Genomic DNA, 24,639 nt, shown 5'->3' on the forward strand with positions numbered 1-24,639 from the left:
TTTCAATCTTCCATGCCTAAATAGTTAACATGTGTGTGTCTGTGCATGTAAACACGTGTGTGTGTGTGTGTGTGTGTGTGTGTGTGTGTGTGTGTGTGTGTGTGTGTGTGTGTGCATGCTAGTACTGATGCTGAAATGGAGGCTCTGTGTACTATTCCTACGCTCAAGGCCAGGGATCTACCAATTGCAGCTTTTTCATGGTTAGTTGTACTTAAGAGTATTACAGGAATTTTCTGGAGAGTCTGGTTTCATACTCTGAGCATAACATCTCAACCTCCTGAGGAGCTGGGATTATAGGTATGTGTAACCAGTATGGAGCTTTAGTAGTCCTTGATATTGACTTATTGACCAAATTTGTTGTGGTTGCTGCTAGTTACTAAATCATAATCTAAATCCACATGGATTCAATCACGACTCTACTTTCCCCAGTTCCCATTAGACAATTATTAACACACTATCGCAGAAATCAGCTTTCACTGACATGAGCATGCCCCATAGGGAGATTATATCTAGAAACGATCCTCTCATTTAGATCAGAGAGAATCTTCATAGTCTAAGTGCTCATGGTGTGCACCAGCCCAGATACCACAAGGGAGTGTCTATTGACCTTCTGCAGTTGTCAGACGTGGAGGTTGAGGAGAGTATATTAGTGAAGCTGGTGGAGTTAGGGGTGAGCCTACGGCCTGGCTTCCACTTAGATATGATAAGCCATTGCTACCATGTCTAGAGGACATAAAGTGTCCACTCAATGGCCCAGAGATGTTGGATACTCCAAGGTATGGCTCTGCCACCAGCATAGGGTATATCTTGACTTTGCACTTGCCAGCTATAGTCCCAACAAGTCCTCATACATTCATATATGCAAGGAGAGCCTTTAAGCTGGATTTTCCCTTTCTTAGACAAAATGAATCCTTTGTTTTCTTCATCTTAGCTCCAAAGATTTCTTCCATTTCTCCCTCCTCTGTTGGTCTTCCTTCCAGGCCAAGGATGTCATTCCAGTCCCAGCGCTTCCACTTCAGCATGTGTAGGTGTGTAGGTTTGCACAGTTAGAGCCTGGTAGTCCAGCCTATAGTCTAGTCCTGAGGGCATGGGATCATATCCAGGCAGCCACAGATTCCAGTCAGGACTACCTAAGTGGAAAATGACAACTCTCTATGGTGGCTAAGGGAGTACCCAACTAGCAACCTGGTCAGGGCTGCACAGCAGGTAATCATTCACAAGCAGCTTGAATTAGAGCACAATCTGGTAAAGGATGTCCCAATATCAACCCAGGACTGTGAGTTATTGGTTTCTTTTCATGGACACAACTTTTCTTTTATGCTGTAAGAAAAACAATTCATCTTATAACTCTGTAGTATAAAAAACAAACAGAAAAGAATTTTCTTCCATATTATTCTCCATGCTTCCGAGGTAACCCTGGGGACTATCAGGTGATTGCCACCATGTAAGAGCAGTGCTTTAAGAGATGCAAGCTTAAACTTCTTCCATCATCCAGGTAGCCTCTCCTCTTCCCACATTCAGAAAAGATTCTACCAATGTGTGCTCTCATTTCTGTAGTTGGGCACACTTCATTTATAGGCAAAGTAAGAGTCATTATCAAAACACAGTCTCCAAGGTAAGTTTGGAACGTCCACATCCTAAATTGTCCTGAAATCTCCACAGTAGACATATTTTTGCTCTTAACATTTTTGTCCCTAAGCTAGGGATTAAACTCAGGCCCTGGATGCTCCTGAGCTTTTCTTGCTCAGGGATTACACCATATCTCTTTAGTCACTGCTCCACATCCAGAATTCTGGTGGTTAATTTGAGATAGGAGTGTGGTGAACATTACTGCACAGGCTGGTTTCCAACTGTAGTCCTTACAGCCTAAGTAGCTAGGATTAGAGCCTGGCTGCTGCAACTGTTTTTACATTACCCATAGTGAGGTCTCAAATAGCAATTAACTACCGAGTGCACCATCACTTTTCTTGGTTTCCAAACCCTTGAGAGAGATGACCTCTAATGGAACTGCCTCCTCCATCCCATTTAAGTTTGAAGCTAACCTGTTAAGGCCACAATTCTGACATAAGACCATTTCACTCATGTTTTCCTAGCCTTCTGTCAGAATGGCTTCTCCCAGAACAAACCATTTCCAGACTAGAGAAGCTTCCTTTGATATTGTTTGGGGACATTTATTCATACAATTCTAAGGATTCATAATTCCAGTCACAGAAAAAGGAAAAAATCCAAAGAAGGTGACATTCTAATGAATCTTGATAAATAAATACCACCAGTATATTGAGTACTGCCTCAAAGGCTGGCATGAGAATTTCATTCCTTTGGTATTGGAACAGGGTTTGAAGTCTTTGGAGTTGCAAATTTCTAACACCTTTTGGTTTATGTGTTATGTATTACATAACTCTGATTATAGAAAGAGTGTGATAGTGGAGTGTTTGTCATTATCTATTATATTGTACACACACACACACACACACACACACACACACACACACACACATCTTTCAGTTCCTCTGGATATCAAAGAGATATCCATTCCATTCCTTTATGTTCTTTGTATTTTTCTCAGAAATTTCAGGTAATTGTTCTTTAGAGCTGATACTCTACACGCTGTATATTGTTCTTGGCCTCCTGAATAGCCTCCGGGTTTCAGAAAGGACCAAGTGAGCTCAGAAAGACGAGGGGTTGGAACATATAACAGGAGCTGTTATATGTTCATGTGTGCTGCTGTTTTCAAAGAAGGTGAATGAAGCGCCAGCCCATTGCTGATAGGAAGTGCTCCCATCAGAGTTTCTTTACTTTTACTCAATGGAAAAGTTGAGGAATCATCTCTCAAATGAGGGAAGTGTCTCATGAGTCAGCTAAATGTGGACAGGTGGTGGCCAGATTCAGAGGGTTTGTGATCTGGTGAGGTAATAAGACCTCTACACAGCATCTGAAATCACTACCTGTGATTTCAAACCCAGTACAAAAGTCACCAGAGCTTCAGTCTCCAGCTCACCTGCTCAGCAAGATGCAGTGAATGGAAACCCTTCAGCTGTGAGAACAGTGCTCTGCCCTTCATAGCCCCACCTAGCCAACTCCTGCTACTTTCACCTTAGTGCCGCCCCTCTCTGACCTGCCTAGCCAACAGGAACCACTTTAATGAGGCTCTGTTCCCTTCTTTCCAGAATGCTTCCTTTTCTCCAGGGTTTCATTCCTCTCTACCTCCACCCCCTGAGCAGGTGCGACTTTAGCAAGGCTTTACTCCTTTTCCTATCTTTTAAAATTCAAGATATATTCATATCATGTTACTCAACTGTTTTGTGGTTAATGTTAATTTCTTTCTTTTTCCCTATTTTTTTGAAAAAAAATAATGTGATAACTCGTAGACACATTTGTTTGCACCAATATCGATGAGCTTCTCTGATATTTGAGTTTAAAACCATTTCCCTTTTTTTCCTTTGGCCTGTCGAGCCAGGCTATCTCAGAACTTCCTCAAAACAATTTACTGTGGATCTTCCTAGTCAGGCTGTATGGTCAGATCAATTTCGTTGATTTTAGGCTCACATCACCACTTACATTGATAAAAGTTTTTCCTTTTAACAAGCAGAAAAATTAATAATTATGTCCTTTGACCCAGGTTCACATTAGTTACATTAAATGAAAAAAGCAAATAATTTAATTTTAATTTAATTTAATTTAATTTTGGGTCCAGTCGTGGGGCCTGAACTCTGGGCCTGGGCGCTGTCTCTCAGCTCTTCAGCTCAAGGCTAGCACTCTACCACTTGAGCCACAGTGCCACTTCTGGGTTTTTTCTTTTTGCTTATGTGATGTTGAGGAATTGAACCCAGGCCCTCATGCATGCAAGACAAGCGCTCTACCACTGAGCCACCTTCCCGCCCCAAAAGCAAATAATTTTAGATCATGGTAACAATTTTTTATGCATTACAATGAAAGTACTTTAAACGTATTTACACACACACACATACACTTTTGCACAAAAATTTTTAGGCATGATTATTTTTAAAATAAAATGAAAATCGACCATAAGTTCTTCAGAATTTTAGTGGCAAAATACATTTTGGCCATTTTATGATTAAACCATGGACTCAATGCTAGAAAAACAGGCAACACCAAACAAAGTAAAAGTCAAACCTTTAAAACAATTTTAATAATAAGTCCTACTATCACATTAATTGACCTTTAAATACTTGTTAAAAGTGTGGGGTTGTATAAAAACCAACCAAATGTCCAAGATGGCAAAAAACATGTCAGGATGGTAAGAAAACTTGGTGGAACATTAAGTAAGTAAGTGAAGAGGAAGCAGGCAAACAAGAAGCAGACAAATATATAAGCAGAAAGACAGAAAGACAGATCACACAGTAACACGGTAACACAGTGTGGATGTACTCGACGAGATATAGAGAAAGTTTTAGCTAAGAGAATTTAAGTCAGGATGGCTTGCCTTGAGAGGGAACCTAGAGGAGGTTCCCTGAGACCCCGTCTGCACTTCACCTCTCAAGAGCACAAGCAGAGAGGCAAGCAAAGAAGGGAGGGAGGGAGGAGGGGGGGAAAGGGAGAGGGAGAGGAGAGCGAGAGGGAAAGAACACATAGTGGATTTCCTTCCATTTTCTCATGCACTCATGGAAATTACATAGGCTCCATAAAATATTGGGAGACCTGGACTCATATTTCAGCAAATATTGGGGCTAGGCTTGATGAACTATGTGTGCTAGCCCATAGGCTTCAGCTTGGGCAAGACCTTGAGGGCCTCAGACTGTGTAAAAGACAAGCTCGAAAGGAATGTTGAGTAATTTGGAGCTGGTCCCTCCGGCTGATTGGCCCATGGCACTGCATCTGGCAATCCACTGGCCTGTCGGGGGATTCCAGCCACCCTTAACCAGTAGTGGGGAGTGGTTTTACAATTGGGGCCCAGGCCCGAGAATGCTCAGAACTTGGTGCCTAGATTCTCCCCTGAAAATCAAAAACACAGACTCAGAGTCCCTGGCCTAGAGAAGTGGCCAGTCGCCCAGAAGAGGGGGGACCGGAAGCTGGGGATGTAGCATGCACAGTCGTGGGGTGGGGAGGGTAGCCTTGGAGGTCCTCTGTGTGGGTCTGAGACCAGCACAAGGTCTGGGGGCAGCTGGAATTCCCAGGGGGAAGAACAAGAGCCGGGGGGGGGGGACCAAGATCAGAGTCGTGGCACCAATGAAAGCTCAAGCCCAAAAGACTCCCCGGAAATCCAAGCACATATGGCAAAGCTTATTGTGAGCAATTGACAGACACCACTGTCAGGGGGTGCAGTAGCCTGTTTATGTGCAGGGGAGTATTTTTAAGGGTGCAGGGGTAGAAAGTTCCCCTTCGAATGGGGAGTGTTCTGTGATTACAGGGGGAAGTTAAAGGTAACAAGCGACCCCAGGAGGGGACTTTGGGGCAACGGTTGTGGGTAGGACTGCTGGGTCACTTGATCTGGGAGAGAGCAGATGACCTAGGGTGCAGCAAGTCAAACCCCAGTGGAGGGAGGTGCGCTAACAGATAGCAGAACACCCCAGAGGGGAAGCTTACAAGAGGGGGAACAGGGAGGGCAAGCTGGAAACAGGCAGGGCTGACACCTGCTGTGGCAAATCTCTCTGTCCTGCCGGGGTGGGGACCCCTGTCAGAGAAGGGAGGATGGTTGCTGGCACTGGGCATTAAGGATCTGATCTACCTGGCTTGTCAGTCAGTGTACGGGCCTGGGCCAGTATTGATTGCCAATCACAAAGGCTAACTGTCCAATGAGAAGAAGGGGCAGTGAAGCAAGGCATGGCAGCGCCTGGTTCACCTGTTGTTCCATGAGGCCCAAGGTGGGGACAGCATGGAAACTGTTTCTCTGGTAACTTTGGGATCCATTAGGGGAGATAACATAGATGAGAAGACCATGGCGCCTGTGGGTGGGAAACTGGAGGACTGGCTGTGACTCCTGCAGTCCCCTCCGAGGGACCTGAGGCCTGGGTCCCCCTGCCCAGGCCTCTACCTCTCCAGACAGGCAATGGAGCACAGGGGGACTGCACTTGCATAGGACGGGACCTGAGAGAGACTTGAGGGCTCAGTGCCTTCCCTCTCTTCCGTAGGGAGGCTTTGAGTGTATTCCTTCAGGATTTGCTGATGGAGCCTCTGAACTTCATGTTTGCCCACATTGCTACACATGTGGCTGAGGCCGGAGTGGGAAGAGAGGGGCCCCTCTATGACCACTTAGCCCCAGTGACTCTCTACAGACTTTTAAAAAGATACTAATTCATATCAGATGCTTGAATGTGCAAAATCAACTCTCCGTCTATAAAAGATTTTCCTTATGATCATCTTGTTTTTAAGGTGACCCTAGAGGGGCTGGGAAGGTGGCTTAGGGGTAGAGCACTCACCTCACATGCATGAGGCTCTGGGTTCGATTCTTCAGCACCACATAAGCAAAAAGAAAAAAGGCTGGAAGTGTTGCCATGGCTCAAGTTGTAGAGTGCTTGCCGTGAGCTGAAGAGCTGAGGGACAGTGCCCAGGCCCAGAGTTCATTCCCATGACAAACAACAACAACAACAACAACAACAAGAAGAAAAGAGGATAGAAGAGTTCATGTAACTTTTTAGGATGTTTGCTTTCTCTATAATGTCTTTAAACAGAAAGGCTGAAGTCAGAGCTCTGTATAATAGCTACTTATCCAGATGGACTACAGCATTTGGGCAAAATATTTCACCTGTTGTTTTGTCTTTAGGTAGTTGGTCAGACAGGGTAATTCACTGCATTTGAGAAAGGTTGAGAAGGGGCACTCTGAAAGACACCTTTGGTTCTGCCTGATGGGGAAAGGTTTTGTGTGTTTGAGTGTTGGTGTGCGTGTGCAATATGTTTCCTTTTTTTGTCGGTTGTGGGGCTTGAACTCTGGGCACGGTCTCTTATCTTTTTGCTCAAGGCTAGTTCTCTTCCTCTTTGAACCATAGCACCAATTCTGTACAGTATGAATGTTAAGGACTGGTCTATGTGTAAGGTCTATCATGTTTGAACAGGAGCATCTTTGTTTTTCATAATCATCTTCCAGCCTGTTGATAATTGATGTTAATGAGGTGACTATGGTGCAAGACCTCTGTCTTCAAGATTATTGGTGACTACACAGAGTGAACACATGCTTTGCATTGGCTTCTGCCCTGGAGAAAATGTGGCAGGGCTGAGATGTGAACTTGTGTGAACTGTGCTAAGTCTAGGTGGTGTCAGAATTACATTGTGGGCCATTCAGTTGGGGTTGGGAACAAGTCTTTATGTCGAAAAAGGAACTTTACAACTTTGGTGGTGGTGGGTAGGTTATGGTGGGGAGAGTATGGGAAGGGAAGGGAAGGGGAAGCAAAGAGGAGGCAACAATGCTTGATAAGAAATGTACTCGTTATCTTGCCTATGTAATTGTAAGTCCTCTGTATGGTATTTTCACAATAAAAAAAAGAAACACCACAGGTTTGGTATCAGAACTGTTGGAAGAAAAAAAACCATGCCAAATCATTATTGCACTCTCTCTGGGAGACTGATGGCTGTTTAATTTAGTCTGTGTGAAATAGACTTTTTTTTTTTTACCATCTTTCATGGTTTTACCTATCTTGGATTCTGAGTTATTTTTGGTTTTTATGTACTCATGCAGAAATAGTTTACATGCCATAAACTTGCACATTATGGTGAACGTTAAAAGACATTTTCGGGTTGTTTTATTGGTCTTTTCTCTCCATATGTCTTGATTTGTTTCTTTTTAAAATAAATTGACTATGCTATTTATGTTGTCTGAAATCTCATTGCATCATAAATTACGTTAAGGAAACATCAATTGTGTAATGACTATGGATGATTCAAAATTAGTAAGAAAATTTGGTAGTACAAACATTTCATCAGAATTTTTAATGGTTGTTTGCATGGAGCTTAGTTCCTATGTGGTCTTTCATATTTGAAAATGTATCTCTCTCCTGTCTTTATATTGTATTCTCTTTCTGTCCATTGTCTCTCCATTCCTTCTTTTCCTTACCTCTTAGTACTAGTATTTTGTTTTTAATTTGAAGTTTTTATTTTATAGTAAATGAAGTCAAATGATGCATCTTTGTGTATTAGTCTGGTGTTGTATGATACTGCTATCATCCATTAGTTCCAGGAATGTTCACACATGGTATTGACTATATAGACACTAATGCCATATGAGAACAAAGACGTTTTTCTTCTCAAAATACGTGTTACCATATATTTTGACACTTTTATATGGTGTTGTACATAGACTCTATGTCCTCGAGCATACTAGCTATTACATTAGCTCACTACTAGTAACATATATTTCTGCCCCTGCATACTGTGAAATTCTTAAGTTTCTCTGAAGTCTTCCCTTTAATGTGTGCTATTTAAAATTTGTGATGACTTGTTTCTTCAGATATTTTAAATATGTTGATTTCCATTTTTATTTCAGGATAGATTGAGAGCATATAACATTTACAAAAGTTATAGCTGTTAGTGTCTATTTGTAGATCAGGACATCATCTATGCTGATGAGTGCACTATGTTATTTCAGTAGATTACGCACATTGCAGTTGTTGACATGAAGTGTTCTGTAATGTCAAAAGACTTCAGTAGATGGAGTATGCTGTGAATTGCCATGATGTAATTACGGGTATTCTTGGCTTTCTAATCTATTACTGATCTAGATGCGTCAAAATCTCCACATACAGTCCTGATCTTGATTTTAGTTTTCTATTCCTTTTGTGATTTGATGGTCTCTTTAGCATAATACTTATTAGCATCAAATAAATTAAGGACAATTATACATCTAGGAATAATACTTGAGCTTTTAGTCCCTTTATTCCCTTAGTCTAGTTTTTTCTGAAGTATGATTTGAAGTTTCACATAAATATATTTTTATGCCTTTATGTTATCTATATATCTTCATATTGATTTACTTTTAAAATATCCATATCTATTTACACATAAAAATGTAATACTTTGATTATATAGACCATAATGTTTTGAAATATGTAAACATTGCCGAATGGACCAGGCAATTGATGTAAATATGAGCTCTTGTCTGTCATTCTGCTGTGGTAAGGTGACTTAAAACCTAATTCCTTGGAGATTTTCCGGGTGCCTTTCAATGTTCTTAACTCTGGTGATCATTTTTTATTATAGATCTGTCACTCGTTTTTTGTATAGGTGAAAATTTCAATCCATTGAATGGTATCTCCAGAACTACTCCACAGCATGTGTTTTTGTATTTAACATGGTTTTACTTGTGTAGCAACAAAATTTTGTCCTTATCTTCTAGTTTACTGTCTCTATATTTTAATTATCATATGTAGATAATTCAAATAGAAAGTTATCATTGATCTACTGAGATTATTATGCATAGTTGAAAGTTTTCTATTTGTTTAGTCCTTACAGATTATGTATAAATGTCTAATGCTTTCTGTGCACTCATTATAATTCGGTGCTTTATGTGTTTTCTCTGCTCCCTTCAGAAATCAAGTATATTTCGTATACTGTTATTGATGTCCCACTTACAGACATATGTATACAATTCATCTAAATGTTCTTTCCTATTACAGTGTACTGTGTCAGTGTAAGTATCTTGGCATGTACCCAACTCCTGGTGTCCATCCTTTAAATAAATGAAATCATTCACTTTATATTATCATTACTATGAACTCCTTCTACATTGTTGAGGTTCCTATCTTGTCAGAAAACATTTTTTTAATACAGATTTGAACTTAAGAAGTTGATTAATTTGCTTCACATTCATGTAAGTATTCTTAATACTGCATTTTTGTACTGAGTTCTTAATATACATTTTCCTTCTCTCTAGAAAATTTCTATTAATAGTTCCTGTAATGTGGAAGCTGCTGATGGAGTCCCTTCCTTTTATTGTTTTCTTCAGGCTGTATGATTTCCTTAATTTTATCTTCATGACTTGTTTTTATTCTTCGTACTCTAGTGCCCCATTGAGCAAATGTAATCATGGCTTCCTTTAAGTGACTTTATACATGCATAATTTCTCTGTAGTCTTTTTGGTAATTTCTGATTATTTGTTGATATTTCATATATAAACCTATTTTCCCCTTGTTTCTAAGGAATTTTTCATTATGGTGCCTATGAGCCCTTTCACTACACTTTATACTTGCTAGTGAGTGTTTTCTAATAAGTTTTGTGTCCGAGATTTGTTGGAAATTGTTTCATTTCCATTGACAAATTATTTCCCTGTTTCATTGTTCATATTTATATTATTTTCATTGATATTTTATTTTCATATTTTATTTCTTCATTGTCATTGGAGAGTGAACATTTGCATAGTAGAATGGTAGAAGTTCAGACCTCAGATTCACCTTCTTCCAGTATAGAAATCTTTGGATGTATACACGTCGGAGGTGGTTAGGCATTTAGGAAATATTTGTTGTTGTGACATGATACAGGTTGTTGTGTTTGTTTTCACTTTTTCAGTATAAAACTTTTAAAATTTAAACAAAGGGCTGTTTAAGACTATGTGTTGCAATATCTCAGAAAACATAAGATTTAAAGTCCTATGTTTGAAATCAGTGTAAACTAAGTATCTAATCTTAGGCCATAAACTCAATTTTTTTCCTATTTAAATGTGAAAATCTTTTTTTTTCATCCCAAGGAATCAGTAGCTCTGGATAAAATATTCTCAGTAAAGTCTTTATTAAAAGTTAACCATAACTAAAATTGTTAGATTAATGAGTGCAACGTATTAATACTGTATTTTAACCTATATCCTACAAAAGCTCATTGTATTTTAAACAGCCTTTTCATGTCTCTCTTCTAAGAAGTCAGTGTTTTAGTTTCAGTTCTATGTTTAGAAGGGTAGGCTTTCACATTGGAGCAAGGCGGTACACTCCACATGTTTCTTTCAACCTAAAGGGAGAAGAATTGAGGCAGAAGAGGTGACACTACATTTTTGCAATTGTTAAACATAAGCAGATTATTTGTCAGGATACTTAAATAAATAGAAGTATGTTAGGATGTAGTATTTACTTCCAGATTATAAATGTGATGGGTAAATTACTTTTACTTGGCTACTTAAATTTCGTCTTTCAAAGAATTTTTTTGATTTTCATCAGCAAGCATCCTTGTGTGGACATTTTTTAAGTCAAGAAAAGAAAAGAGAGCATACCTAGCAATAGCAGGTCTGGGAACTTGAAGGCCAATGAGATCCAAGGATTATCACATTAATTCAATTTTGGACAACTAAGTGAAAGATTAGGCTTCCCAAATAGATGCCCAGTGATGGACTTCATATGTACCTGTTCTTTTGTAAGTTGATTTGTGTGTGTGTGTGTGTGTGTGTGTGTGTGTGTGTGTGTGTGTGTGTGTGTGTGTGTGTGTGTGTGTGTGTGTGTGTGTAGGTCTTAAGGATTGGAACAAGAGCCTGAGTGCTGTCAGCTTTTGTACTCAAGGTTAGCATTCTACCATTTGAACCACAGTCCCACTTCTGGCTTTATTTTCGGGTAGATGGAGGTTAGTTGGACATAAAGGTGTCAGAGGTTTTCCTGCCCAAACTGGCTTTGAACTCAGATCTCAGCCTCCTGAATAACTAGGGCTAACAGACATGCGCCACCAGCGCCAGGCTGAGTCTTGTTTTTATCACCAATATGTATACTATGTATTGCATTTGATCTTAATATTCTGTCTCTAAAAGAGTTGTTGATTTTAACCTCCTTTGCTTTTTCTTGTGTGTTTGAGAATCTGGTCTTCTGTACCTTCCAGCAAGAACTGTAATGTAAAAGTGTGTGACTTCATTTAATCATGATTGTAATGCAACGTCACTCTTTTTTTGTGACTCACATGAAATTAAGGTGATCAACATCCAGGGACATCATCCTATGGAACTGTGAGTGGCCTCAGACCACTCATATCTCTTCCTTTGTCAGTGAATATTCACTATAGACATGCATAAAATACATGTATATATCTACTATGTACTTCCGTGGGAAACTTGCTACCAGTTTGAGTGGCCTACTCTTCTCATGACCTATTATTTAATTGAGTCATAAGCATTTGAATGTTCTCTTGATTTTTAATGCCTTATGATCACTAATGTTAAAGCCAGAACTTCACCAAGATGATGATGGTTGTACAACATTGACAGGATGTCTTAAGGACTGTCTCTTGTCTCTTTTTCCTTACAGGGAGTTAATAACTTGCTGATGGCTACCAGGCACTCTCACTTCTTAATAGTTGATATTGAGGAACTCGTATGTTGTGATGATTGTTAATTGAGTGCTACTTAATGGGTAAGCAGTGCTTTACACAGCAACAGTAATCCAACCCCATTGATGAAATCATTCAAATCAAGAAAAAAATATATATAACATGAACTGCAATAGAAATGGGAATATTTTACCATCTCTTGATAAAACATTAACAATTTATAAATATTTGCTAAATAGTATCACTGTATAAAGGAACATACAATTTTAGCCAATACATTATCATATTTCCAACTTAAAACTAAATAGAAGCCCATTGTCAGTATATAATCACTTGCCTATTAGAAGTACAAACTTCTAAAGGTTAAATGAGCAATAGCAAACAGCTAGAAAGACTGCCGTTATGCAACCATGTCTTAAATAGTCCTGTGTTCCTTAAAGATGTATAGAACCAAATAATTCAGTCTGTTAAAATTAATGTATAATGCATTTCTTCAAAAAATATAGTGCTGGAAATATAACATTTTTGTTATCAAGAGATGTAACAACATCAATTAATGATATAAAATGACAAAATGTGTATACATCCTGTATGTTTAATATTTTAAGTGATTAAACAAGAATAAGTTGAAAAGTATATCCCGCCATGGATAAGCAAACTATTAGGAATCTACACTTCCCTCAGCTATTACTCCTAAATCCAATTATTTTGATATACAGTTGAAGTGTGTTTTTGTAGAATGTGCAACACATTGTTGCAATTCTACGACCTTAGAGAGAGGGAAACAAAGGAAAGGCTGGGGACCGGCCACCACCACAGCCACCAGGGCAGACGGTGGCCACCTGCAGCCCCCAGTCTGCTGACACGCGGTGGATGGCCGTGAAGTGAGGCCTTCAGAAGACACCTCCACTGCGACGAGAAGAAACATGCCCCAAAGCAGCAGTGAAGCGCATCAGGCGAAAACCCTGAGAACCAAGAAGCAGCAGATAGAAAACTCAAACAGGAGGTGATGGTAGCTCAAAGATGGTCATCTAGGATCCAGAATGCCAAAAGTGGCTGCATGGTAGAGGAGGAAGAGGAAGTCATTCTGACCGAGTTGTGCATTCTGGAACCCAGATGCTTGCTTCAGGGATGTTTTGGTGGAAGGGACCCATTTTCATTAGACTTTTTTGAAGACCCATTTGCTGACCTTTTGGGGATCAAACGGGTCGTGGAGGAAGTGGGAAGCAGGGCGAAGGCTTGTGTCACTCTGCCTTCCCGGTTTCCTTCACCTGGGTTTGTGGGTCGTGGAGGCCTCTACCTCGCCCCCGTCTCCTCCGTGTCATTTGGCCATGGTGGGATGGGCAGCTCCAAGTCCACACCAATGTCCACTAACACAGTTAATGGCAGGAAAAGAGCTACCAAGAGAACACTGGGAATGGCCAAGAAGAGTAGAAATTGAAGAATAAGGTCGGACAAGTCCTTGCCAATACAGAGTTCAAGGTGGGGCAAGAGGAAGAAGCAGGAGCAGAATAAGGAGAAGGAGAAGAGGAAGCTGACCACAGGAACCTCGAGCCCACCTGTGTGCCCTGGGTCGCAGCTTCTGCCTGACTAGATGGCGATGGCTAGCACGCACTCATGGATTGGCAGGGTCAAGGCATTGCAGGTGGCCTGGTAGATGTTTGGGACACAGCCTCAACTCATTCCTTAGATCTTCTCCAGCACTAAACCCACGAGCGTGTTCTTTGAGTGTCGCAAGGTTCTGTCTTGTACTTTTTGGCTGATATTTTGTAGTGGTGAAGTTCAGGAAGGTACAGCCGGAAGCCGGCCACATCTCCGTACCTGCACCTTTCCCATGGTGGCATGGTGTTATGGCAACTCACCCCGTAATTTAAGGGTAACATAAATCATCAGTCCTTCTTTTTGTCCACAGTAATCTGACAGCACACTGTTGGCTATCTTAATTGCTTCACTTTTAAGATCATTCCTGTAGTTGTCACTCTCTCCAACTCCAAATTTGACTGCTTAAATTTTGCTAAATCTCATCTTTCTCAGATGTGTAATTGTTCTTAAGAAGGTTTTGCTCACTGATTCTGTCTCTAGCTTTTACAGGTATGGCTTATGCTGGGGAAAACCAAGCTGGTTATTCACAAACACACACACACACACACACACACACACACACGTATGCAAAATAACCAGCTGTTGGGCAGATGCTTGACCTGAATGCTTCAGTTGCACACTTAGGTCCCTGAAGACGACGTCTCACTCTTGCCCATCTGTTGAGCTCTGTCCTTGACTCACTCCCAGACCGTCGCTGCTTCCCCTCTTTTCCTCCAAGCACCGGTGGCTGTGTGCTCTCTCGTGCCTGTCCCTGTCCACACGGCCTGGGTCTCTCCACATGTGCTTTTTCCCCTGGGAAGTGGTGAGGGCGTTTAGGGTGTCGCACACCACCATGGGGAGATGCTGTGACATCCCTGTGGTGGAGGTCCCGGCTGTGCCTGGCTCCATTGGACGTGGTATGGCAGTCATGCTGGGGCAAGTCGGTATTAAATACATGTGGAAAATGTGACCTTCAAGGCACATGAAGAAAAATAAAAGTAACAGAGAGAGGGAAAGAAAACCGAAACAAAACATATTGAAGAATATTGGCAAAAAACACACGTAGGAATGTAAATACACAATTATCAAACAAAGTAAGCTCTACAAAGTATATAAAAGCCTGGAACTTCATCATGAGGACAATATTAAAGGATTTCATTGAGGATTAAGCAGCATACTGATGTGTAGGCAAGAAGCTAATGTTCTTTAAAATTTAGAAAATACCATAATTCTAGCTAATCTAGGAGCTAAGATGTGATTATCACAGTATGAAGCCAAACTGGGCAAGAAAGTTCATGAAAATGTTATCTCGTTAACCACCAAAGAGCCAACAGTGGAGCTGTGACTTAAGTGGAAATGCCACAGTTTTGAGTAAAAAAACACAAACAACAAACTCAGAGAGAGTACCCAGAATTTAAGTTCAAGCCCCAGTACTGGCACTAAATAGGAAATTTTAGGCAAATGGTTAAGAAAGCAATATTAGAAAACAAGTCAACAGAGAAAATATAGTAGTTGACATGATGGGATAATAAAACATATAGAGAATAAATTTCAAATTTACTTGGCTCTGGCTAGAAAAATGAGTAAGAGTCATTTATTCATCGAAGTTATTACAACAATATAAACTAATATCTGATGGGAAAAGGAATATATTTGACCTAACATGTAAGTTTCACCTTAAGAGGGTGTATTTCTCCCGGGATGACTTCTGTCCCGGAAGCCAAGCAGAAAATTTCTATCTGGTCTTAACAAGATAATGTAGCACTTGGGGGCAAAGATACACCCCAGTAGTCCTGCACTAGACACCAAGATGGAGAAGATCTCTACAGCCACCATGACCTCCCCCTTGGCACTGTGGTAGACAGGCAGAAAAGTGAGCCAGACAATGCAGAACAACAGCATGCTGAAGGTCAGGAACTTGGCCTCATTGAACGTATTAGGCAGGTTCCTGGCCAGGAAAGCCAAAGTGAAGCTGACCAGAGCCAAGAAGCCCAGGTATCCCAGGACACAGTAGAAAGCAGTGAGGGAGCCCTTGTTACACAGGATGATGAGGTGGCCATGTTCAGAGTGTGCATCTGTGTCAATGAAGGGAGGAGAGGTTCCCAGCCAGATTCCACAGAGAGTCACCTGGATCAGGGTGCAGATGGGGATGATGAAGTTAGGAGCTCCTGATAGCATAAGCCACCTCATCCTTCTCCCTGGAGAAGTGACCTTGAAGGCCAGAACCACAGTTACAGTTTTGGCCAAGACAGCAGAAACAGCTACAGTGAACACAACTCCAAATGTGGTCTGTTGTAGAATGCAGGTGCTGGTGTTGGGACGGCCAATGAAGAGCAAGGAACAGAGGAAGCAGAAGATGAGGGAGATAAGTAGGATGTAGCTGAGAGCTTGATTATTAGCCTTGACAATGGGAGTGTTCTTGTGTTTCACAAAGACCCCAAGAACAACTGTTGTGAGTGTAGATAAAGAAAGAGCCATGCAGGCCAAGGCCATCCCTAAGGGTTCTTCATAAGTCAAGAATCTTGCAGTTCTTGGGAGGCACTGGTTTCTCTCTGTATTGGCATACTGATGATCTGGACACTTCATACACTGCTCCATATCTAGTGAAGAATTCAAATAAACATTTATCCATTTCCAATACTTAAAAGGAAATTAGAAAGTCCCTGTCTAGAGATAATACTGACACGTGAATTCTTAGTAGCATAAAGTAAATATTAACAAGTATTACCAGACATGATCACTATTATTTTTATGTCTTCGTCATGTTCCCACACTCATTCCCATATTCTCATACTTTAGTCTGATTGAAATTCTTTTGCTTGTAATGACCATCACAAATACTGTTACTTGCCATTTCTAATATCCTATGAATAATTTTCTCTGCCTCTTCATGCTGCCATAATTCTCAGACATGTGTGCACAAGTCAAACCCCTTATTCAAAATTGTGGGTAGTAAAACTTTGCAACTTCCTCTATATTCTCTATACAATATAAATTGGACAACTGTGACCCTTCCTTGAAATTGTTATATTTGTCTCTTCTACTCACCTATAGAGGATGGAGAAATCACTCTTTGAAACTATAAAGTCATACTATGCACAACACTTTTGCCTGCATCTTACACCAAACCAAACCCAGAGTATTTTCTCCATTGCAAGAACAGTTCTAAGATCTAGGAAATAAAGATATACACGATCTGTGTTTTCTTTGTAGTCTGAAGGTAATTTTGAAGAAGATGGGGTCCTCGTGCTTAAAAAGATTTGCACTTACTCTGATAGATGTTAAGCTTACATTACTGAGTATTTGAATAAACATATATACAATAGACCAGAAAAAATTAATCTTATGCATAAATCAGAGTCCATGATGTTTTTTTCAAGAAGAATCAACCAGTGTCACAATTAGATGATTAAGTGAAGGAAGGAAGAATTTGATTCTGTAATCATAATATACAACTTTTGCATTGGCTTGCATGGATTGGGGATACCAGCAAAGAAAATGAATTTCTCACTATGGCATGAGCACGGTGTGCAATCAAAGCAACAGGCTGCCTTTTCTTCCTGAGGGGATTTCCTGAATCCAGGACCACAACTCTCACTGCAGGCAGATTGAGTAGGCTGAGGACAAGCAGATATTTGTCAGTAATTGTTTAGACTTTACATAATGCTCCAACAATCCATAGTATTAAAATACTGAATTATTAGAACAGAATCTAGAGGGGGGACTAAGATGGCAACTGGGCAGTAGGGAAACACCACAGCTCTCCCCCCCAAAAAAGAGAGTTCAAGTTCCATCGCTTAATCTCCCCAAGTGACCGGCAACAACAAAAAGACAAACACCCTGAGAAAAACAGAAGGAGGAAAAAAAAACAAAATAAGAGAGAAAAAGAAGAATTTCAGACAAAAGAAAAGCGAAGACCCCTCCCCCAATCTTTACTGGCAACACTGCTGCACGTGAAGCCGCTGCCAGCCCAGCCCAGTGGGGGCTGCCAGAGTCCTAGAGACACAGGGGTTTGTCTGCAGGTCACCCACACAGAAGACACCTAAGGTACCGATGTTGGACCTGCTGATCTCTATGAACAGAGAAACCTCTGAGCCAGGAGCTTGCACAAAAATCCCACCCCCACCCCTCACTGTATATCTGAGCAGAGAGGTTCCATCACACCAAAGCCACTATGCACGACACTGGGAACCCCAGAGCTACAGAGGACACCCACAGAACAGCAGAGCAGAAGAACTTCAAGGAACCAGTGCTGATCCAGAGAACATAAGCAGAGACAAACCCCAGTGCTCAGTGCATGGAGGCCCCTCCCCTACCTCTTGGGCAGATGCTGGAGGCCCACCCTATGGCGCAGACCAGAACAGCATCAACTGAGACAGAGACAGAAGTGAAACATGCAGAGCGACCACCGCCCATCCCAGCCCACAACCACCTCAACTGAACTCTGATTGCAACAACAACCAATGACCTACATCACACAGAAACAGCTACTAGCTCCAGGGTGAGTACCCTACAAGGGACAGTGTATACCTCAAGGGAGACCACAGCTGGTGGGAATCCCCAGACCCTGACCCAGCCTCCCTATCCCAACATCTGGACCACAGGACCCACTAAAAATGGGAACTTTTCGAGAGCTTCATCAGCCCATGGAGCACACACAGCTGGCCAGGCTAGAGCAAGAGTGCCCCTGGAAGGGACATTAAATGCCCAAGCCAGGAACACCGCCATTGTGTCAAGACAACCAACAGTGGAAGAAATTTGAACTGTGTATTCCAGGCTGCATAACCTAGGCAGGATACACAACAGCACAGGTCCAACCGGCATGCCCCAGGCTAGGGGCTGGGACCAGGCCTGGGAATCCAGTGCCTGAGCAACACAACAAATTCCTCCCAACTGAAGTCAGAAGCTGAGCATATGCCTCAGCAGAGGGGAGAAAAACAGGGAACTGCACCCCTTGGGAAGCACGCCTGTGACAGCAAAAGACCCGAGGGGTCAGGACAAGAGAAGCCCAATCCATACCAGAACCTGACCCATATATTCTAGGCTGGGAATTGGACAACACAGGCCATAAGCATCTGATAATAGTCATGATCTTAGGCTGGTAAGGTGGCTCAGCAGTAGAGTGCTGGTCTTGGGTGCATGAGGCCGTGGATCTGAATACTCAGCAACACATAAGCAGAAAGGGACCGAAATGGTGCTGTGGCTCAAATGGTAGGGTGCCAGCCTTGACCTGTAGAACTGAGGAACAGCACCCAGGCCCAGAGTTCAAACCCACAACCGGCCAAAAAAAAATATCAGGAGCCCATAGCAGACTCCAACATCTGGAAGAGTGCATCCAGCACATCCGATCTTGCCAAGAGCATCTGTAGGAGAAAACAGGAGCAGTCTAGGCCATTCAACCTTCTAAAGGCAGGAACTGCCAGTGATCTACAGCAGAGAGCCAAGAACCCCTATGTGGTTCAGACCAACAACTGGAGGTTGGCTCCCAACAGAACCGAAATCAGTTACAGACTCTCTACCAGCACAGAAACAGCAACCAAGCAATGACAAACACCTATTGAACAAAACAAAATTTCAGATTAGTCTCCAATAATCCCTGAATCCCCTGCAAAATCACAGAGAAAAATTACAAGGTTTATCAATACCCAGGATAGCAAGCTATCACCAAAAGCAAGCAGCCAAGCAGAGGAGAGCTCCAGTGGGAGCAAACAGGAATGGAAGACAAAAGCTACATCCAAGAGATGCTGTAGGCAATGACTCAAGAAATAAAGCAAGAAATAGATCAGAAATTGAAAGAGCACAGGGTCGAAATATCGAAAGAGATGCAGGATATCAAACAGGAGATGCAAGCAAAAATAGAGGCAGACCACACCTCACTACGAGGTGAGATTAGCGCCAAAATAGAGGCAGTACACTCCTCATTGAAAGGTGAGATTAGGACTTTGAGAACCAATATTAAATCCATAAATGAGTCCATTTCCTCCATGCAAACCACAATGGAAGACACAGATAACAGAGAGAACGAAATGAAATGTAGATTGTCAGATACAGAAGACAGAATATACCAACTGGACCAAAAAATTACAGATATGGAAAAATCACATAAATTATGCCGAAGGGAAGTTCAAGAGTAAGCAGATAGTGCCAAGAAATTTAACCTTCGTATAACTGGAGTGGACGAAGGTGAGGAATATCAAAGCAAGGGAATGCAACACATATTCAACAAGATAATCAGTGAAAATTTCCCCATCTCAAAAAAGAACATCTTACCTACATTACAGAAGCATATAGAAAACCTAACAAGCAACATCCCAGGAGAAACACCTCTAGACACATTATAGTAAAAATGATAGGTCTGAATAATAAGGAAACAATCTTGCATGCAGCAAAAATGAAGAAGGAGTTCTACTACAACGGGAAAAAATTAGAATCACTGCAGATCTCCACACAAACACTGAATGCAAGAAAGGCCTGGGAAAGTACCATACGAGCCCTGAGAGCAAACAACTGCCAACCCAGACTGATATACCCGGCAAAGATAGCATTCACATTCGATGGAGAACTGAAAAATTTTAATAGCAAAGAAAAACTAAATGAATACATAAACATTAAGCCAGCATTACAAAGAATACTAAGAGGGGGAACACAACCTGAAGATAGCAAAAGGGAACAGGGACCTGTACCCAGACAGGCAGTAATAGACATCTAACTGAGCAAACACAGGAGGAAAGGAAAGAAGAAAAACTTAGGAAAACAAGGAATGACAGGGACCACAATGCATCTCTCTATACTGTCTTTTAATATTATCAGGCTTAATTCTCCAATCAAAAGAAAAAGAACTGCAGACTGGATCAGAAAACATGACCCATCCATCTGTTGCCTTCAGGAGACCCACTTCTCAGCCAAACATACAAACAAACTCAGAGTGAAGGGTTGAAAAGGATCTACCAATCAAATGCCCCCAGTAAGAAAGCAGGTGTAGCAATAAAGCAGGTGTAGCAATCCTGATATCTGACAAAATGAACTTTTCATTGAATTCAATGCACAAAGACAAGGACGGACACAACATAATAATACAGGGAACAATCCAAGAGGAGAATATTACTATCATCAACTTACATTCCGCAAACATTGGTGCACACAAATATGTTAGGCAAATACTCTCAAACTTACAGAATAAAATAGATCCCAATCTGATAATACTAGGAGACTTTAATGCCCCACTCTCACCAAGGGTTAGGTCTACCAACCAGAGGATTGGCAAAGAAGCTACCGAGTTAAGTGAGGCCATACTTCATGTGGAACTAACTGACATCTACCGAGTATTTCACACTGAATCAACAGAGTACACATTCTTCTCAGCAACTCATGGAATTTTCTCCAATATAGACCATATCAAAGTTCATTCAAGGAACTTAAGGAAATACAAGGGGATCAACATAATCCCCTGTATCCTATCTGACCACAGTGGAATCAAACTAGTTCTCAATAACAAAGCATACCGCAGAAATTACTCAAATACATGAAAATTGAACAGTACACTTCTAAGCAATGCCTGGGTAATGGAAGTGATCAAAGATGAAATTTAAATATTCCTACAACTCAATGACAATGAAAAACACATCACAAAGAAACTTGTGGACACAGCAAAAACAGTCCTGAGGGGCAAATTTATTGCCCTCAGTGCCGACATCAAGAAAATGGAGACAGACTAAGTAAATAATCTCATGTTGCAATTAAAACAGCTAGAAAAAAAAAGAAAAAATGGAACCTAGAGTTACTAGATGGAGCCAGATAACCAAACTAAGAGTGGAGATCAATGAAATAGAGAATTGGAGAATCATAGCCAAAATTAACCAAAGAAAAAGCTGTTTCTTTGAAAAAATAAACAACATTGATGGACCACTGGCAAGATTAATTTAAAAAAAGAAGAGAGGAAACCCATATTAACAGGATTAGGGATGCCATAGGAAAAATCACAACACATACCCAAGATATCCAAACAATTTTAACTGACTACTTTCAAAAGTTATACTCTCTAAAGAAAGAAAACCTGGCACAAATGGGTGCATTTTTAGAGTAACACAAGTTGCCCAAACTGAGCAAAGAAGTAAATCAATTAAATAAGCCAATATCCTACAACAAGATACAGGAAGCAATCAGAAGTCTTCCAACAGAGAAAAGCCCAGGACCAGATGGATTGACAAGAGAATTCTTAAAGACACTTAAAGAAGACCCTTAAGATCCGTAAAGAAGGAATAATACCCATACTCCTCAAGCTCTTCAGAGAAATAGAGAGAGCTATCCCAAACTCATTCTATGATACCAATATCACACTCATCCCAAAAACAGACAAAGACCCAACTAAAAAAGAGAATTACAGTCCAATTTCCTTGATGAACAGATGCACAGATCCTTAACAATATTCATCCAGAAAAACATTAAAAATCATAGACTACAACGAGGTAGGTTTCATCCCAGAGATTCAGGGATGGTTAACATATGTAAGTCAAAAAATGTAATCCAACACATCAACAGAGCCAACGTCAAGAATCACATGATTATCTACACAGATGCAGAAATCGCCTTTGATAAAATTCAACATTCATTCAAGCTAAAAGCTCTGGAGAAAATAGGAATAGAAGGAACTTTTCTTAAAACAATAAAAGCCATTTACTACAGACTAATAGCCAATATTAAACTTAATGGGGAAAAGTTACAACCAATTCTCCTAAAATCAGGCAAAAAGGCAAGGATGCCTTGTCTCTACTCCTCTTCAATATAGTCCTGGAACCCTTAGCCAGGCAATAAGGTGAGAAAAAGACACTAAAGGGATCCATATAGGAAAAGAAGAAGTTAAACTATCCCTTTTTGCAGATGACATGATACTATACATTCACGATCACAAAAACTCCATCCCCAAACTCTTAGAAATCATAAATCACTTTGGCAAAGTAGCAGGATACAAAATCAACCCACAAATATCAGTTGTCTTCCTGTACACTGACAATGTACAAGCAGAGTGGGAAATAAAGGAAGCAAACCCATTCACAATAACCTCCCCCAAAATGAAATATTTAGGAACTAACCTAGCCACAGATGTAAAAGAACTATTTAATGAAAACTATAAACAGTTAAAGAAAGAAATTACAGAAGACACTAGGAAATGGAAAGACCTCCCATGCTCTTGGATAGGCAGACTTAATATAGTGAAAATGGCAATACTGCCAAAATTAATATACAAATTCAATGCAATTCCTATTAAAATCCCAATGACATATATCTCTAAAATATAGAAAATAGTCCAAAAATCAATGTGGAACAACAAAAGACCTAGAATAGCCAAAACAATTCTAGGGAATAAAGATAACATGGAAGAGATATCCATGCCAAACTTCAAGCTCTATTATAGAAACATAAAAACAAAGACAGCATGGTACTGGCATGAAAACAGACCCGAAGACCAATGGAATAGAATAGAAGATCCAAAAATAAAACCACAGGCCTCCAGTCAGCTGATACTTGACAAAGAGGCCAAAGACATACAATGGAAGAAACACAGTCTCTTCAACCATTGATGCTGGGAAAACTGGGTGGCCACATGGAGAAGACTAAAAGTGGACCCCAGGCTATAATCATGCACTAATATCAACTCAAGACAGAATAAAGACCTTAACATTAAACCAGCATCTCTGAAACTATTGCAGGACAGAGTAGGAGAGAACTTGAACTTATAGGCACAGGAAGGAAATTCCTGAACAGAGTCCCAGGGTCACAACAAATTGGAAAGTGTCTCGACAAATGGGACTACCTTAGTATAAAAAGCTTCTGCACAGCTAAATCTATAACAACCAAGCCAGAAAAGCAACCATCTAATTGGGAAAAAAAATATTTACCAGCAATATATCAGGGAAGGGGTTTATATCCAGTACATACAGGGAACTCAAGAAACAAATCCCTTCCAAAACAATTACTAAATGGGAAAGGGAACTAAAGAGAGACTTCTCAGATGAAGAGATAAAAATGGCAAAGAAACACATGAGGAAATGTTTACCATCGCTGGATGTGAAGAAAATGCAAATAAAGACAACACTGAGATGCCACTTTACCCCAGTCAGAATGTCCCACATCATGAAGGCAGCCAACGACAAATGCTGGAGGGGATGTGGAGAAAGAGGAACCCTATTACACTGCTGGTGGGAATGTACACTTATACAACCACTTTGGAAAGCAGTCTAGAGGGTCTTTAGAAAGCTGAATATTGACATCCCTTATGACTGAGTCATACCACTTCTAGGCATCTATCCTGAACAACAGGAACCACTATACAAGGACACATGCACCTCCACGTTTATTGCAGCACTGTTCATAATAGCCAGGATATTGCAGAAGATCGAATTGCAGAAGATCGAATCTCAGGAATTGAAGACAGTCTAGATATTATAGAGAAAGAACATACAACCATCCAAGACAAGTCCAAGAAATATGATAGTTCTGTCCAACCCTTGGAAGACATCTTCAGAAGGCCTAATCTAAGGATAATGGGTGTAGAGGAGCAGCTAGAAACAGAAGTTAATGGCCTAGGAAATTTATTGAACAGGATCCTAGCAGAGAACTTCCCAAACATGCAAAAAGATAGGCCTATTCAGATACAAGAAACTTTTAGAACCCCAAATAGAACAGACCAGAATAGGACATACCACTGCCACATTATAATCCACACACGACCAAATCAAACCAAGGAAAAGATCCTTAAAGCTGTCAAGGAGAAAAGATTAATCACCTATAAAGGGAAACCAATTAGAATCACCTCAGATTTCTCAGCAGGGACAATCAAAACAAGAAGAGCCTGGAATGATGTATGCCATGCACAAAAAA

At 40.8% G+C, this 24,639-nt stretch overlaps 1 protein-coding gene across 1 annotated transcript in view; it reads right to left on the reverse strand.

Annotated features, from left to right (window-relative positions):
* Positions 1-15,438: 15,438 nt before the first annotated feature.
* LOC138820514 (vomeronasal type-2 receptor 116-like) overlaps positions 15,439-24,639 on the reverse strand; it is a 28,482-nt gene continuing 19,281 nt past the window's right edge. The window contains exons 6-7 of the mRNA XM_070012191.1: positions 17,270-17,378; positions 15,439-16,376 (exon numbers count right to left, since the gene is read on the reverse strand). Coding sequence (XP_069868292.1) covers positions 15,439-16,376; positions 17,270-17,378 — 1,047 coding nt within the window. The remainder of the gene's footprint in view (positions 16,377-17,269; positions 17,379-24,639) is intronic.

This window comes from Dipodomys merriami, unplaced genomic scaffold (genome assembly GCF_024711535.1).
Source record: "Dipodomys merriami isolate MVZ:Mamm:240054 unplaced genomic scaffold, mDipMer1.0.p SCAF_891, whole genome shotgun sequence".
Taxonomy (NCBI): domain Eukaryota; kingdom Metazoa; phylum Chordata; class Mammalia; order Rodentia; family Heteromyidae; genus Dipodomys; species Dipodomys merriami.